The 18,801-nt window shown below is 37.2% G+C and overlaps 1 protein-coding gene across 5 annotated transcripts in view; it reads right to left on the reverse strand.

Annotated features, from left to right (window-relative positions):
• Positions 1–18,801, reverse strand: part of LOC145997485 (fatty-acid amide hydrolase 2) — a 96,844-nt gene that overhangs the window by 41,114 nt on the left and 36,929 nt on the right. For 2 of the 5 annotated variants that reach the window (XM_083134583.1, XM_083134582.1), the window contains exons 2-3: positions 13,234–13,366; positions 7,027–7,217 (exon numbers count right to left, since the gene is read on the reverse strand). In XM_083134583.1, coding sequence (XP_082990709.1) covers positions 7,027–7,217; positions 13,234–13,339 — 297 coding nt within the window. In that variant the 5' untranslated portion in view covers positions 13,340–13,366. Of the gene's footprint in view, positions 1–7,026; positions 7,218–13,233; positions 13,367–13,636; positions 13,886–18,801 lie in introns of those variants that run through there. The other 3 variants (XM_083134586.1, XM_083134585.1, XM_083134587.1) reach the window with 2 other exon arrangements.

Raw genomic sequence — 18,801 nt, forward strand, 5'->3', positions numbered from 1 at the left:
TGATTTTTTGCAGGGTATGTATTAATTTTTATTTATTTTGTTTTGTATCATATATACATTTACAAATTTTTAACTTAGAGTTTAGTATTTATTTAATTTTTTTCAAAAACACTAAAAAAAAAGTACTTTTAGCTAAAATGTAAGCCACAGAATATATTATTATTATTATTATTAGGGTTTACTGATTTCCACTATGCTATTTTTGGTTCTGTATTTCTATATGTATTTATTTAGGGCAGGTTACGAACATAGAATTAGACAGAAATTATTGTAATAACGGAAGAAGATTACAAGACAGACTACGGGAAGACAATGGCCCAAGAAATGTAGACTTTAATGATGAGAGAAGGTTTCCGGATAGATCGGTGGAAGAAGATCGCCAAAACGCACAAGATATAATGGCAAATAGATGAAAATATAGTAATATAGTTAAACTGTAAATCGAAGTAAACTATATGTAAATATTTGTAAATAGAAGAAATTATAATTGATCAAATAATGGTGGGTGTTTGCTGTCTCCTTCATTATTTGTGTTTATCCGCCCTTCTGGCACCATTTCTAACCCTATTCCTGTATATATGTATATGTATATATATATATATATATGTATATGTATATATATATATATATATATATATATATATATATATATATGTGTGTGTGTGTGTGTGTGTGTGTGTGTGTGTGTGTGTGTGTGTGTGTGTGTGTATATATGTATGTGTATGTATGTATGTGTGTGTATGTGTGTATATATAATTTTGTGTAGTAGTAGTTGTGCATTTGTGTTTTATCTTGTGTAGTGGTTGTTATGTGTTTGTGTGTCTTGTGCAGTAGTTGTGCTGTGTAGTGTTTTTGGGTTTGTCTTGTGTAGTAGTTGTAGTGCCTAGTGTGTTTGTGTTTATTTTGTGTAGTAGTTATGCTGTATAATGTGTTTCTGTTTGTCTTGGGTAGTATCGGTGGTGTGTATGTATGTGTCTTGTGTTGTAGTTGTGCTGTCTAGTATGTATGTGTAGTAGTTGTGCTGTCTAGTATGTTGGTTTTGTCTTGTGTAGTAGTTGTGGTGTGTTTGTGTTTATATTTTGTTATAGTTGTGATGTGTTTGTGTGTGTCTTGTGTAGTAGTTGTGCTGTCTAATGTGTTTGTGTTTGTCTTGTGTAGTAGTTCCTCCATTCATATTGGGGGTTAGGCGTAGAGCTGACAACTCTGCACTGTAAAAACACATGTCAAGAAACAACAATATAAGGCCATGGATGTTCCCAAGGTAAAATATTCCGGAGGTAAAATAGTCCCCCGTTCGGATCTCCGGGTGGGGACTACTTTGGGAGGTCCCTGGACTAAGGATAAGATCTACATTAGGAATAAGGATATTAAATTAGGCACCTGGAATGTTCTAAGCCTTTACCGGCCTGGGGCATTTCAGTGTACAGTTAATGAGATAGTTAAGTATAAATTAGATGTAGTAGCTGTCCAGGAAGTTAGATGGCCAGGAGAAGGGAATTGTAAAACTAAAAATTATACTTTTTTCTATGGTGGTACTGAAAATCATAATTTTGGAACAGGCTTTTTCATAAATAATAGAATTATATCGGCTCTTAAAACAGTAGAATTTATTAATGATAGGATATCATATGCAGTTTTACAGGGTAGGTGGTGTAAAATTATTTTAATAAACATACATGCACCAACGGAAGATAAAGATGATAATACTAAAGATGATTTTTATACAGAATTAGAACAGGTCTTTGATAAATTTTCTCAGTATGATATGAAAATTCTCTTAGGTGACTGTAATGCACAGATTGGCAAAGAAGAGACATTTAAACCCACGATTGGTAAAGAAAGTCTTCATGAATTAAGTAAATGATAATGGTATAAGATTGATTACTTTTGCAAACTCAAAGAATTTAATTGTGAAAAGTACCACTTTTAAACATAAAGATATCCATAAATATACCTGGTCTTCTCCAGATGGTAAAACTCACAATCAGATAGATCATATTCTCATTGATAAGAGAAGGCATACTAGTATAATTGACGTTCGTACACATAGAGGTGCTGACTGTGCCAGTGACCATTATTTAGTAATTGCTAAATTAAGAGAAAGACTCTCAGTGATAAATCATAAGCAACAAAATCTAAAAGTTCTAAAATTTGATACAGGAAAGTTTACTGATGAAAGAATTAAGAAAGATTACCAAATTAAACTGTCAAATAGATTTGATGTTTTGCAGGATTTAAATGATGATGAAAATATAAATGAAACAGACGTAAATAAGAATTGGGAGCACATACGTAATGCAATAGAATCAGCAGGTAAAGAAAGTATAGGATACCATAAACCGAGAAAAAGTAAGCCATGGTTTGATAATGAATGTCATAATCTAATAGAAATAAGAAATCAGGCTAGACTTAGGTGGTTAAATAACTCTGATGATACAAATCTAAACAATTATAATAGAATAAAGCGAGAAGTTAACCGCACGTTTAGAAGTACAAAAAGAGATTACTTGAAAACCAAAATTAACGAAATTGAAACAAAGAGCAAAAATAAAAATATCAGAGATTTATATAAAGGTGTAAATGAATTTAGAAAGGGGTGGCAACCTAAAGTAAACTTGATAAAAGATAAAGACGGTGATTTTCTAGCTGACCCATGCGATATTCTAAATAGATGGAAGAACTACTTTAATGACCTTTTAAATGTCCATGTAGGAGATAAATCAGAAGTGAATGAAGTACACACAGCAGAACCTTTAGTTCCAGAACCCAACTTGACTGAAGTTAAAGATGCTATTAAAAGGCTAAAGAATAACAAAGCACCTGGCATTGATTTAATACCAGCTGAGTTAATTAAATATGGTGGAAATTCATTAATGTATCAAATTCATAAATTAATCTGTTTAATATGGAATAAAGAAGAAATCCCTCAACAGTGGAAAGAATCCATAATTGTTCCTGTGTTTAAAAAAGGTGATAAAATGAACTGCAATAATTACCGTGGAATTTCTCTACTCTCAACAACATATAAAATATTATCTAACATTCTTTTAACAAGACTAACCCCATATGCTAATGAAATTATAGGTGATTATCAATGTGGATTTAAACGTAACAGATCAACTACAGATCAAATTTTTCACATCAGACAGACACTTGAAAAAAAGTGGGAATATAATCAAAATGTCCATCAGCTATTCATTGATTTCAAAAAAGCATATGATTCAGTCAAAAGAGATAAACTATATAATATATTAGTTGAGTTTGGAATACCTAAGAAGCTTGTTAATATGATAAAAGTATGCACCAGTGAAACAGAAAGTAAAATTCGTGTGGGTATTAATATGTCTGACAAATTTACAATTCATGATGGGTTAAAACAAGGAGATGCATTATCTCCATTGCTCTTTAATTTTGCCTTAGAATATGCTGTTAGGAAGGTAAAAGAAACTAAAGAAGGACTAAAATTAAATGGTGTGACTCAGTTGTTAGCATATGCAGATGATGTAGACTTACTGGGGGATGATGTGAATACAATTAAGAATAATGCTAAAATATTTTTCAAAACTGCTAAAGAGATAGGTTTGGAAGTTAACAAAGAGAAAACTAAATATATGCTTACAGGCCGAAACCAAGTGTTAGGTAATAATCAAAATCTAATTATTGATAACAACTCGTTTGAACCAGTTTCCAAATTCAAATACTTAGGAGTAATATTAACAAATGAAAATTATATTAAAGAGGAAATAAAAAGTAGGCTTAATTCAGGAAATGCATGTTACTTCTCTCTTCATAAACTTTTGTCTTCTCATTTAATATCTAAGAAACTGAAAGTTAAAATATACAAAACAGTAATTTTGCCTGTAGTATTATATGGGTGTGAAACTTGGTCCCTTACATTGAAAGAGGAACATAAATTGAGAGTATTTGAAAATAAGATCCTTAGGAAAATATTTGGACCTAAAAGGGATGAGGAGACAGGTGAGTGGAGAAGGTTACATAATTTAGAACTACATAATTTGTATTCATGTCCAGATATTATTAGAATAATTAAATCAAGAAGACTTAGGTGGGCAGGCCATGTGGCACGAATGGGAGAGGAACGAGGAGTTTACAGGATTCTTGTTGGGAAACCTGATGGTAAGAGACCTGTAGGAAGGCCAAGACGAAGATGGAGGGACAACGTTGAGATGGACCTAAGGGAAATCGGTAGGGATGGAAAAGAGTATATAGAACTTGCTCAAAATAGGGAAACATGGAAGGCCTGTGTTGCTGCAGCCATGAACCTTCGGGTTTAAGAAGGCTAGAGAGTTAGTAGTTAGTTAGTTCAGAACATACTTTAAGTTTCAATTAAAAAAAAACATTGGCATGGTAACTTCAGTGTCTTATAGTGATGATGCAAATTTAGTAACGGGAGAGACTGACACAAAAAATACATGATATGCATTACAAGATTTTTTTTTCTGACTTGCAGTGCAAAGGAATCTTTGTGACAACTTTCTTTATGGAACATACATACGAGTATATCTATGAAGTTAAGAAAAAAAATCGAAGTTCTGTTAAACACCACCATGGCCTTGGCAGTGACAAATTCATGCAAAATTCCGAAACTATAGCTTCCTGTTTCTCAGTAACTATGAGGTCTATAGAAGAAAAAAATTGCATGTGTTCATAGCTTGGTAGTATTAACAAATACACCAAGTTTCATTAAAATCTGGATCAGTGGGTGTCATGGCCTGGGTGATCTGACATGGAACCAGTCATGGCTTTTAAAAAAAAATACCAGGCCACAATCTCTTCAAGGTTGAGAACTACTGTTATAAACTACAGTAAAACCTCATTAATCTGGACTCAGATAAGCTGGACTTTGCTTAATCCCGACAGGAAAAAAAAAACCAACCCACCACCCAGAATGCAAGGTTTTAAATGTGGCTAGAAGTCAACAAGAGAACTTCCCAAAGAAGAGGCAGTCAACCACTGATGAAATTCTGTTTCCCGCAGACTTTGTACTGTACTGTACAGCAGTGGTGGCTTGTGGTTCAGAATGCTGGTGGTTGCAACAAATATATATGCATGTATGTATGTATATATACAGTGCTCAAAAAATTTTCTTCAGAGCTAGGCGCCAGTTCTGAAAACCAGGCTCCAGGAAACCACTTACTAGTAATTGTGGATACTATAAGAAGCTGAGCGGAGTGGTTAGCACATTGCGCTATGATGCCAGGGGTCCTGGTTTCGAATGACGGACTGAGCTTGGATGTTTGTACGTGTCCATTCATCAATTTCATCATATCATTCATCACCATCTTTGCAAATTAGCCAAAAGTGGCACAAAAAGCGAAATAAAATAAAGCAAATCAATCAGTCTATAAGCTGAGCATCACCGTATTCAAAAAATCACTAAATTATGTGAGAAAGCTGGAAATGGGGGGTTGGGGGACAAAGAGTAAGAAATTGTTACTGATTCTATAGAATGTTCACAACGTTGATAAAAAAATAATTTGCTAACTCACACTACTGCAATTTGAACTTAGAATCTTCAAAGTTTCGTACACTAAAACTTAAAAAACAGCAATATTACAGCAAAAGATCACAGTCACCAAGCTGAAATTTTTAGTCGCCATGGCAACCTGGCAACCGGGATTTTTCGAGCCCTGTATATACATATATATATATATATATATAACTTTAATTTGTATATATTTATAATGTAATTATATATATTTATAATTTTATATGTGAGTGACACGTGACACTTTCGAGGAGTACAATTAATTATCATCATACAAAATTTGAAGTTTCATTTATTTGGCAGCAATATTATGCAGAATTGTGTTTCTTGTGATTACATAAGAAGTACTTTAATGTTCGGATCCCACTTTAAACTGTAGGTCCAGTCCTGATTAGTCTTTCTGTTCATAAAGTGGATTTAAAAAAAAAAAACAAATCAAATCAAATTGTTACAAGTTTCAAGCATAATTTAAATTAGGTTAAGATTCTCCCCAAAATAAAATATTTCTCTTTGCTTAACGTGGACATTTTGTCTGTTGCTCTACGACACAGGACAGTGAGAACTTGGCTGCTGCTCTCTAACGGTGTATGAAAGAATTAGCAATCAAGCGTTTGTTGTTGGTCCGTCCTCTTCTTCTCTCACCCGCCAGGGGATCTGAAATGGGTCGCCTGACTTTGGTGTGTTGTAAACCCATTCCAACGACCAAGCCGAGTGAAGCAGGAGATAGGAAGAACAGCATTGAACTTTGCTCCAATACTCCTCGCTGTAGAGATCAGGCCGTTGCTCCAGGTTTGCAACTCATACCTGTGCGTCTACTCATACACTGTGAAATCTTGCAGGTTGCCTCCTTTTTTTAACGATCATAATGGAATTTGCATATGAAGCAATGAAGGACAAACTTGTTTGCTTATGTTCAATATAGGAAAACAAATGAAAAAATATACTAACAAAAAGTATGAAATTTTGTTGTAAAATATCCAGTTGTTGTGCAACACTGCAACAATATCAGTAACTGCCCCTGCTGTATAGTGTATTTAGGCCTATGCCCTTTAAATACACCATAATAAACGTGTTTTGTTGCTATAAACGGAGTTTTTATGCACTTTCTACTGTTCTTTTAGGTTATTTCAGTTAATCCGGACTTTCGTTAAACCGGTCAACTGATCCCCCATTAGTCCGAATTAACGAGGTTTTACTGTATTTGTAGAAATGTTGCACTAGTAAACACTATTAACAAATTTAGCTCTAAACTGGCAGACACTACTAACTACAGATTAAGTGCTTTCATCAAATGCAACGGAATGTAAGTTAGTAAGAGCTTAGATGAAAGAAAAATTCAAAACTGTGTCCCCACACTCATTGTGCTACTTTTGGCTAACCATGCCAATGTGGATGAGTGATGATATGATGAAATTGGTGTCTGGTAACCCTATACTAAGTCCCTGTTTCATACATTTGTAACAAAGGAAGTAGAAACACCTTGGGATCCTAATGTCAGCCATGTAGAAGTATATCACCTTTTTAGTCCGTATTTTATATGCCAGAGAAGATGCAGATTCCAGAAGGGTGAGGTCGTCGATTGGCGGCATTCTCTCGCCTGGTCCATGGTACACCAATGAGAACAAAAATCCCATGACGAGATCCAAGAACTTCTGCCAGAAGCGACGGAGTCTCAACGTGATGCCTCTCATTCCATCCATTTCGTCCTCTGAAAAAAGTTAGTAAAAAAACACATTATGTAGCACTATGCTGCTGAGACTCATGCAACAAAATAGTAACATTGATGAAATAATAAATAATTCTTCCATCTTTCCTGGTGGTGAAGATATTCTTTGAGATATCTGCCAGGCCTGTTCTGGATATGCTTCTAAGCTTCCGAGAGCTGATATCGCTCTCATCTTCAGCAATTCTATCCGTGATAGAGCTAACGTCACTCTCATCTGCAGTAATTCAATTCCTTAGGGAGCTAACATTACTCGCATCTTCAGGGATTCAATCCTTGAGAGAGCTAACATCACTCATCTTCAAGAATTCAATCCTTGAGAGAGCTAACATCACTCATCTTCAAGGATTCAATCCTTGAGAGAGCTAACATCACTCTCTTCTTCAGGGATTCAATCCATTACAGAGCTAACATTCATCTTCAAGGATTCAATCCTTGAGAGCTAGCATCACTCATCTTCAAGGATTCAATCCTTGAAAGAGCTAACATCTCTCTCATCTTCAGGGATTCAATCCATTACAGAGCTAACATCAATCATCTTCAAGAATTCAATCCTTGAGAGCTAGCTAGCATCACTCATCTTCAAGGATTCAATCCTTCAGACAGCTAACATCACTCTCATCTTCAGAGATTGAAATGCAAAGATGTGTGAGAAGCTAGTTTTAACTGTTTGGTGTGGGGAGAAAAGTCCAGTGTGCTGGCTCAAACTAGACCTGGCCTAGCTGGTGACAGTCAACATTGTAGACACGGCACCCAATTGGCCTGCCACTTGCACCGTATCTCTCCCACACCAAACATTTGGAGGTAATTGGTTGTTTGTTGGACTGATAGCAATTACTTTGGATGCATGAATATTCAGGACGCATTTGTAGTCGTGACCAGCAATGTCAGGCTTCATCCTTCCTAGGTGCAGCAACATTAGAAATATTGACCTGAGTAGATCGTGAGCTGCCATTTTTGAGTATTGTCCCTGCCGATCACATCACTCCACATAAATTGAATAAAAAAGGTTACAGATACCTAATGTTCATTGCTTTCATCTTTACTACATGCATAGGCGCCCCAAATAATTTTGCTTAAGAGAATCTAATGTATTATTTTGCTTCTCTTGTAAAGTTTTCTCTGAATTGTGCCACATGAACTTAACTTTAAATACACATTTGAAATGTTCTAGATAATCAACTTGGGGGGGGGGGGGGGTTATGGCCAGAGACAGCAAAACACATGACTTATTACTATATACTAAGTATATAATTATGAGTATTGTTAACATTTTTACTAAAAAGAGTTTCAAAATAAGATGTGCATGAACTAGGAGAGTGGATGGGACGTTCGGGCTACAAATGGCTCTCCCATGACATTCAGAACGAGATCATTGATATATTAGGGAGATCTGTTTTGCACCCCGTGGTAGCAGATATTAAAAGTCGGGAATATTTTGCTATTATGGTTGACGAAACTTGTAACATATCCATTCGTGAACAATTGACATTTTGCATTCGAACTGCAAATGAAAGTTTTAATATTTTTCAGGAATTCATGGGTGTTTACGAGATTCCGAACACCAAGGCCAAAACTTTAAAAAGGGAGGGAGGGAGTCATGCATTAGTTTATTTCAGTGATCAGAGGTCCCCCCCCCTAATAATTTTGACAAGTCGGCGCCCCTGACTACATGTATGACAGAGTCAGCTGGAACAATGAATGAAACAATAATAGCAATAATAATAATAAATTGAAAATATTATAATGAAATAATGAAGTTTAGAATGTTAATAACCCAGCGTCGAATAACATGGGTACCTGGGGGAAACCCTGGGGGGTAAAGGCGGTCAGGGGCGTGATGCTGATCACATCACCCCCATTCACGACCAGATCAAGAAAGTGTGGGGCGTTACCCCCACACCCCCTATACGCCTTCATGGCATGGTGCTATGCACAGGGGAATACTTTACCTTTTTTTTTTTTTTACTTTTAGAATGTTAATAACTATAAGAAGTTATGTGTACACAGTTGCACTATTACAATGGATGTACTGTATTTATAACTGACAAGTTGCTCATGATTACGGGCTTATCTACCTTGCTAGTAGATGATTCTTACATTTCTTTTTAAATTGCTTATGGTTCTGATATTGCATTCTTTTGCGGCAGTTATGGTGTATAATTTTTCCGTAGGTGACTGTGTTATGTATGTATTGGGACTGGCAGTAAGTGTTTTGATGCGTTATAAGTTGATGACTGCTCGAATTTGTGTTCAGTTTCTCAGAGAGATATCCAGACTGCTTGCTGCTTAGTACGTTATGTGTTAAAGTTAGTAACTGGTATTTAGCAAAATTCCTTGTATTAAGCCAAATTAATCTGTGTAAGGATTTTGAAACGTGGTCCCTTTACTGAGCTTCTAAATGAATCTCGTGCACGCATTCTGTACTTTCTGCAGCTTATTAGTTATGGAGCTGCTTGCATTGAAAGCAACTATGGCTCCATAGATTAATCGTCATAATATTAGGCTTTTGAACATTTTTTTTTAACCTCAGTGCCTACAATATTCTTTAAGTGGTACAAGGCTTGAAGAAATTTGTTTACTCTTTTTATCTACGTTGAAATATAATCTGACCATTCTATGTTGGAATCAATGACAAAGTGGAGGTTATTAACTGTTTTTCATAAAAGTTAATGTGTAATTATCCAAATTGGGGAGAATCAGAAGCGTGCGGTAAGGAAAGGCGGGGCAAGCGCCGCTTGCGTTCTTTTTTAAAACACTTTTGATATTTAAAGTTCGTGTTTTTCAATGCCTCTATACACATTAGAATGGAATTTATTTACTATAAGATATTTACATTGCAGAATTTTCATTTCCTCTATTTTCTGTTCTTTTGGCTTGGAACATAAACCGGCTACACCCTTGAAGACGTTGGGCGATGCGCCACGATTGACCGCGTTTAGAAGAAGAGGACTGCTCGCCTTTCTCCCCGCTTTTCGAGTGACTTATGCAGTTCTTGCATGGACACTGTCCATCCCCGTTTACGAAGAAAAAAGGCTGAGGGCAAGCAACACCAAGACCGCATCTGTCTTTAGCAAGGGTGTTGGAAAGAATTCGTCCACACGGCCACAAGTGTTGCTAACTTCCAGAATTTTCTGTGCATCCGTAGTACCACCTAATGCGGTACGATTTTCATGTTTGATACTCTATAGTAATCAACAAATTACATTATGAAGTTAGCCAGTGATCACAAGTCGTATGCTATTTATAAGAAATGAAATCACAGCCGGTACTTGAACATATTCGTCATGTGGTCGGTTACTCGGAAATATGGAGGGTATGTAACACTGCAGGTTATGGTGAAAAGGAGGGTTAATTTAGAAGCGTGGGTGCTGCTGTTGAGTGTTGTTTTTTACTGTGATATTGTGATGTTTTTTTCTGTTCTTTGTGTCGTGTTTTTGTACCTGGTGTAAAAGTACATTGAAAATTTCCGCCAGGGTTGACATACCAGAAGAGCCATCAATTTGCAGTGCTGCAGGTAAGGCCTTGATTAGGGACCTTCTTTCAAAACCATTCAGTTCGAGAACATATGGTGTAAAGTTGGAGCTTGTGATTGTGAGTCGAGCGACCATGTCCTGAACTGTGCACAACCAAACCAACTAAGAAAGATGGGAAAGTTTTCATTAGGCAGTTTAAAACATCTCAGTACAACAATATTATGTGGTTATGTGGCAGCAATGATCTTAATAAATTATTTTGTTGGCCATGTGTTTTGTTTAATACAAATTTAGGAACAAGCTACAGTGACTTGAGCAATTTTTATAATGCAGTGCAAAGACATGAACGTTCCCAGAATCACATCTGCGCTTGCATCCAACTGAAGACAAGTCATGATTCATAATTCTAGCCAAGTAAGAAACCGAAACCCGTCCGTTTATTTACGATCGAAACTTTAAGCTAATAGGATGTTTATTATTTTTAGGGTTAAAAAAGAACGTAATATAATTTACAGTTGCCCTCAAATATCAAGTAAATCATTATTTTCTTCATGGTTGAAATTTACAAGTTTATATCGAGAGGCTTTTTTCTTCTTTATAAACCTGCAGCGAAGATTTGATTTTACGGTATGTATGCACTTCACACACTCAAGCCCGATACTTCACCATTATGCACATTATTGTAAGTAGGGATGTGTGTAGGCTTATATTATATTTGAAATTGTTATAATTAACCAAAACGAAAAATTAACCCATCGCTTGCCTATCACGAAAGGTCACGGCATGCCCCTGGGGAGAATCATGTGATCATTGCTCTTGCTTTGCTTTGTTGCAAGAAATTTGGCAGTGTTTAAAATTCTTCAGTACACAGAGCAAAGTGAATTAAATAAATAAAAAACTAAGTCCATTCACAGGATGGTTGAAGCTCAAACATCCTATCATTACCAAAGAAACAGATTAAATTTATAAAGAGTTTTTAATTAATGTTTTAAGTTCACTTTATGCACAGATAGACTAATCAGGACCGGACCTACAGTTTAAAATGGAATTCGAACCACTGTGCAATGTGCCTCTACCAGATATCGAACCTGGGACCTCTTGATTACCAAGCGAAGATGTTACTATGCCATCAAGGAGGCCCAAAACTTTTTAAAGAGAGAAACAGTCTGTTGACCTACAAAGGCAGATAGAATGAAATACATCCCATAAAAGGTTTTAAATAACAATGAGCTGAGCATATTCTCACAGAAATATCTATTATATACATGCATCTAAGATTCTCTCCTATTGTCTACAATGCCATGCTTCATAAATGACACACACACACACACGCACAATCACTCATGTTCTACAAAAACTTCAAGTTCTTATGTTTTCCATGTTTTGGCACAAGTGTGGCAAATTTCTTTCTCATTGAACATCTTTCAAATCTTAAAAATGGTAATTACGATATATTATATTGTGTATCCTGCTCCCCATAGAACACAGCCCCCCAGCAAAAAAATTCTGAATGGATTGTAGGGGCAGGTCTCCACACATACTCGATCTTTGGCATTTTGGAGGTGATGTGATCAGCACCATGCTCTGGCCACCTTTAGCCCCAGGTAGCCCTACAAATTGATTTGAGGCTGGGTTAGCCCCGGAGCCACTTTATGCAGGGACAAAACCGGAAACATTCCAACCAATATCACCCACCCCAGGAATTGAACATGTATAGTCAGATGTCCAGCGTAATGTGATTCAATTAATGTGCTGGAAACTGGCATGTGTTATTCAAGTAAAGGCTCATATACACGTACAGAAAAGGGAAGAAAGATGCAGAAACAATAACGTAAAACGGAAGCATGCTAAGACCATCTAGTGGAAAATATATGCAGCATGCTTATGATTCAATGTATTATTTTCTAAGATAGCACTAGCCATGGAAAACAAAAGAAGGAAGTTTGTATCCCAAATAATTATAACAATTTATTACTTTCTGTGAGTATGTGAACGTAATATACCAGATTGAAAAAATGTTATGTGCTGCAAAATACAATATTCAATAGACACCACACAGGCAAGTGAAGTTGTAGAGTAGCTATAATATGGACATCTACAAGGCATCGTTGGGAAAATGTGCTGTAGGCTAATACAATATCATGTAACCTGACCAAAGGTTATTGAAGAGAAATAATGTAATGGAATGAAAAAGTAACCACAAGATTAATAAATTATGTAGAAGTTAAAGACAATAACCCTTTCGTTCCCTGAGATTTCATATCCCTATTTCTTAGCAATAAGCTTTCAAACAAGGACTACCATCTGACAGGAGCTAATCTATTTCATGCTCGCACAAAAAGGAGAGAAAATTATTCAGTTTAATAATTCAGTGCATGCTATGCAGTACTTGTAAGTAACTATCCTAACACTACTCATGCAGCACAGACTTTGCATCGTCAAGAAGCCACTAGTAGAATTCTGGTAACACAAACACTGCACAAACAACACCCATTGCAGAACTTGTGCCATTCAAATATCCCTACCATCTGGTTCCATATTAACTGTTGTCTTTTTTGTCTGCACTCTCTGGCAGTTTGCTGATGATGATCTCCGAAGAGAATTTGCTATCCTCTCTTTCCAGTTACCCATTCTGGATAGAGAAGAATAAAGCAAGATCTGGAAGGTGAAAACATTGAATCACAAGGGAAAGCACCTTATGCTATAAAATCAGCACTTTATTATTTTTTTAAATGCAAATACCTTAACAGGAATATGGCAAATAGTTTAATGCATGCTCGTACTTGAAGAAAAACAGTACTCTAATGGGTATACTTTTTCATAGAACTATCGCCACCAAGGGATTGTGTTCCTCGAAAACTGCATTAATAACTACACATGTATAAATTCTCTACACGAGTCGATACTAGGTGATTTCATGCTACTTACTTTCTGCAAGATATTGTGGTCACACTAGCATTATTTTTGCATTTTTTAATATTTTTTTTATGTTTACACTCAGTTACCGATTTTGATCAATACATTTCGGCCGTGCGGATTTTCTCATTTACTTGCTCCAATATTCACCATGTTGCTCATTCTGTTCATGACAGTAAAGTAAGTGGATTCCAAATTTATTATATGCATTTTGTAGAGTTGTCATTAAATGAACAACTGTTATTTGCGGTTCCTTTTTACTTTCACATTTCGTCATTTGTAATTCAACACGGCGGCACATGTTCTTCAACTGTTCGTCAGCTGCCAGTTCTCTAATCGAGGGCAAGTATCGAATCGCTATGGCTTCGATCAATTTCCAGATGGAGCAAACTACAGACGATTCTGAATAGATTTCCTAACGCTGTCGCTACTGTCGCCTTGTAATCAAGGGCCCCTGAGGTCGATACCCCGTGGAAGTATATTGCACAGTGGTTTCGATTTTCACCTGTAGATCCACTCCTGATTAGTCAGGGCCTCCCCGATGGGGTAGCGGTAACGTGTTCTTATAATCAAAGGGACCCGGGTTCGATAACCGGTGGAGGAATATAGTGGTTGGCAGTGGCGTGCCCAAGGGGGAGTTGATGGGGGTATAACCCCCCTTTCGCTCAGTATTCCTTAAAAAAAAAAAGAACGTCAAAGGTAGGAAAATATGACAAAATCCGGGCTGACTATCAAGAAAAAGTATACATAACCCAGTGGCGTGCCCAAGGGGGGTTGATGGGGGTTATAACCCCCCTTTCGCCCAGTATTCCTTAAAAAAAAGAACGTCAAAGGTAGGAAAATATGACAAAATCCGGGCTGACTATCAAGAAAAAGTATACATAAACCAGTGGCGTGCCCAAGGGGGGTTGATGGGGGTTATAACCCCCCTTTCGCCCAGTATTCCTTAAAAAAAAAAGAACGTCAAAGGTAGGAAAATATGACAAAATCCGGGCTGACTATCAAGAAAAAGTATACATAAACCAGTGGCGTGCCCAAGGGGGGTTGATGGGGGTTATAACCCCCCTTTGGCCCAGTATTCCTAAAAAAAAGTCAAAGGTAGGAAAATATGACAAAATGAGGGCTGACTACCAAGAAAAAGTTTACATAACCAATCTTTTTCGAAAATCTTGGGCACGCCACTGGTGGTTGGGATCGCACTGTAAATTGTACATCTCCAGTCCGGTTCATGGCCGGACTGGCACACCGGGCAAAATCCCTGTGCGCCCTGCCCTGTCAGAGCCTTTCCGAAAATACACATTCGGCGCCTCCCCGCCCCCAACTGCTCACAATCGGCGCCCTGTTGAGGAAAATTACCACCGCGGTCTTTGGCGGTCCCAGTCCGGCCCTGTTCCAGATTAGCCTGTCTGTGCATAAAGTGGACTTATAATTAAAAAATGAAAGTAATTAGCCAATCTGTATACAAGGACGTATTTAGGGGGGTCCTGGGGTCCGGACTTACTAAGTACTAAAATTACATAATGTAAAGTAAAAGTAAAGTGCTCCCCTGTGATTTGCACCACGATAATGAAATAATAAAGTAACTCAAATTAAATAATGAAAATATACTTGTTGTTTAATCGCGGGTTATTTATTTCCGCCGAACTAATAGGAAGACAAGGATTATATTGAGATCATACGACTTTGAATGACAGCACCAAAGACGATTTATGCAAGATATGTTACTACTTACAATAATAAGCATAAAATATTAGCAGAAACTTCACTTTCCTCAACTGAAGCTAACATTCTTCCTTGATATTCAATAAATATTCAATTCTTTATGGCCGAGTCTGCTGCCACGCGCGTGTCAGGAGTAAGAATGAGCGTCAAATTTGCTCCTGCCACTTAATTCCTCTGCTAAGAGGATGTTACAAATCTTAAGAACAGATGAAGACGAGAAAAATTCAAGTTTATGACTAGTGGGAATGAAGGTACATGTAATTTAGAACCTTTTTCTTTAGAAAGCATTTAGCGATATTATTTTAATGCTAACGAAACCTAACCTAACTACGAGAGCATTTAGGTTTATTATTAGAAGGATGCTAAGGGACCTAATCTTAAAACATTTATGTGAAAGTAATCGCTACAACTTCACAGTATGTGTTACAGACGTAATTGCATACATAGAATGATGAAATCACGATAAAACAAAGACAGAGTTTGCTGCCACGCGCATCTCTTTTGAGGTTCCAGCAGAAAAAGAGCGTGGCAGCAGACACTACCATTCTTATCTCTTTGAACTTAATTTACTTGCCAGGGCAATTTTACCGACCTTACCTACACGTAAGCTAGATAATGAATACGCGCTGTTATATCACTATCTTTATACCGTCTTAGATACTCACGTAATAAAAATATAATATTAATTAATTTGAATATTTCAATTAATACTATTATTAACTATAATTTTCAAATTTATTATTATTATTATTATTATTAGACACTCCCCCAAAATATATTTCTAGATACGTGCCTGTCTGTGTAATGTATACTGTATCTTGTAATATTTGAAGTAGTTAGACGCATGGACGTGCGGAAGGGGGCCAAGGGAGCACACCCTCCCTGAAAAATGAATGTCCACCAAAAATGATATATTTTACTCATAATTTCATTTCAATCGGAGTGATTTATGTTAATTATTGTAAAGACGTTGAAGAAACATGATAATGTCACACTGAAGGAATGTTTTTGAGGGGGCACCCTCAAGATTGGATTCAATGACGTTCAGGCCTGTAGCCAGGCAGGGGCCGGGGGGGGGGGGCTGAGCACTTGCTGAGCTGCAAGTCCTGTAGAAGATTATCTAGACTTTGGAAGTTCTTTCATGGGGGAGCTTCTTTATCTGCAACTACACTGTCCCTGTTTCGGCCTCCGTTTAGACAGAAATCAGTGAATTTGATGTGATCATGCAAATTCCCTTACTATATTATCTGCATCAAAGGTAAACAGCTCCCAAGTTTTGGGAACGAAGGGGAGTTTCATTGCTTCGGCCGGGGGTGGAATGTACTGTAGGCAATATGATTGAATATTGTGCGTTTTTTCTTGTGTGATATAAATATCTGTTTCATCAAAAGTAGTATGGAGTGTGCAGTAAGAGATTATTTCAGTAGCAGTCAACACTACAAAAATCGATGTTTTAAAAGATGTAGAAAAATGTAGTATTTGCATTGATTGATTGATTTGGTGTTTTAAGTCCACTTTATGCACAGTAAGACTAATCGGGACTGGACCTACAGTTTCAAGTGGGATCCGAACCACTATGCGCCTCCACCGGGAATCGAACCCGGGACACCTTGATTGCAAGACGACGACACTACCACTGCTCGAGGCCCTGTAGTATTTGTATGATATTTATAAATTTTTACATAACTTAATGACCCCCCACACATAATTTACCTTCATTTCATACGGTTATTTTTTATTTAAAAAATTGACTTGGTTTACAAAGCCCCCTTGATAACCCGTGAGCCCCCCCCCCCCCCCCGAAGATCAATTCCAGCTACGGGCCTGATGACGTTACGCTAATATGGTCCATACTAGGGATGGCCAAACGGATACGGATCCGAAAATTCCGGATCCGGGTCTGAAAGTTTCGGATCTGGATCCGGATCCGAAAGTTCCGGATCTGGATCCGGATCCGAGAGTTTCGTATCTCAATCCCATTATAATATTACCACACCTTAAAAGGTATTATGATCTTCGATTACAAAGAAATTTTTCATTAGTTAGTCCTACAAGAATTTTTTTCAAGTGTTGTTCCTAAAATACTTTGCTACGCATCGGCTAACACACTCGTGCACAAATGTCAGAGGTGATTTTGTAAATGCCATTGAAACGAATATGTATTCATTCGAATGTATTGGAAATGAAAACACACATAAATGTGAGACATTCCATTCCAGGATGAAACCTTTAACACATATAACAAGATAGAAATGTTATACAAAAATTATACAATTGTTCTACAGATACAGTTTTACAAATTAAAATAAAACATTATAATATATGCAGTGTTAAATAATTACAAAGTGTAAGACTAACAAGGGAGGTTATCTAAGTGTCCCCCTCCGATTTCCATGAAACTTGGCAGTATAGTGGAGCTCAAAGGAACAATTACGTGTTTTTTTGTTTCAGCTAAAAAACTGTTTTAGGGGGCAAAACCCCCTCAAATGTCAAGATGAGGACAAATTGAAGTGAGGATCTGACCCCTGTGTCCCTCCGATTTCCATAAAACTTGGCAGGTGTATAGTGGGGCCCAATGGAAGAAATACATGTTTTTTTGTTTCAGCTAAATAACTGTTTTAGGGGGCAAAACCCCCTCAAATGTCAATATGAGGACAAATTTAAGTGTGCATTTGACCTATGTGTCCCCCTTCGATTTCCATGAAACTTGGCATGTGTATAGTGGGGTCCAAAGGAAGAAATACGTGTTTTTTTTTTGTTTCAGCTAAAAAACGGTTTTACAGGGCGAAACCCACTCAATTGTCAAGATGAGGACAAATTGAATTGAGGATCTGACCCCTGTGTCCCTCCGATTTCCATGAAACTTGGCAGGTGTATAGTGGGGCCCAATGGAAGAAATACGTGTTTTTTTGTTTCAGCTAAAAAACGGTTTTAGGGGGCAAAACCTCCTGAAACGTCAAGATGAGGACAAATTGAAGTGGGGATCTGACCCCTGTGTCCCTCCGATTTCCATGATACTTGGCAAGTGTGTGTATAAACGGGCCCAAATGAAGAAATACGTGTTTTTTTGTTTCGGCTAAAAAACTGTTTTAGGGGGCAACCCCCCCTCAAATGTCAATTTGAGGACAAATTTAAGTGGGCATTTGACTTATGTGTCCCCCTCCGATTTCCATGAAACTTGGCAGGTGTATAGTGGGGCCCAAAGGAAGAAATATGTGTTGTTTTTTTTTTGTTTCAGCTAAAAAACGGTTTTACAGGGCGAAACCCACTCAATTGTCAAGATGAGGACAAATTGAAGTGGGGATCGGACCCCTGTGTCCCCCTCCGAGTTCCATGAAACTTGGCAGGTGTGTGTATAAACGGGCCCAAATGAAGAAATACGTGCTTTTTTTGTTTCGGCAAAAAATTTGTTCTAGGGGGCAACCTCCTCTCAAATGTCAAGATGAGGACAAATT

The sequence above is a fragment of the Lepisma saccharinum genome, chromosome 13 (assembly GCF_977018435.1).
Source record: "Lepisma saccharinum chromosome 13, izLepSacc3.1, whole genome shotgun sequence".
NCBI lineage: Eukaryota > Metazoa > Arthropoda > Insecta > Zygentoma > Lepismatidae > Lepisma > Lepisma saccharinum.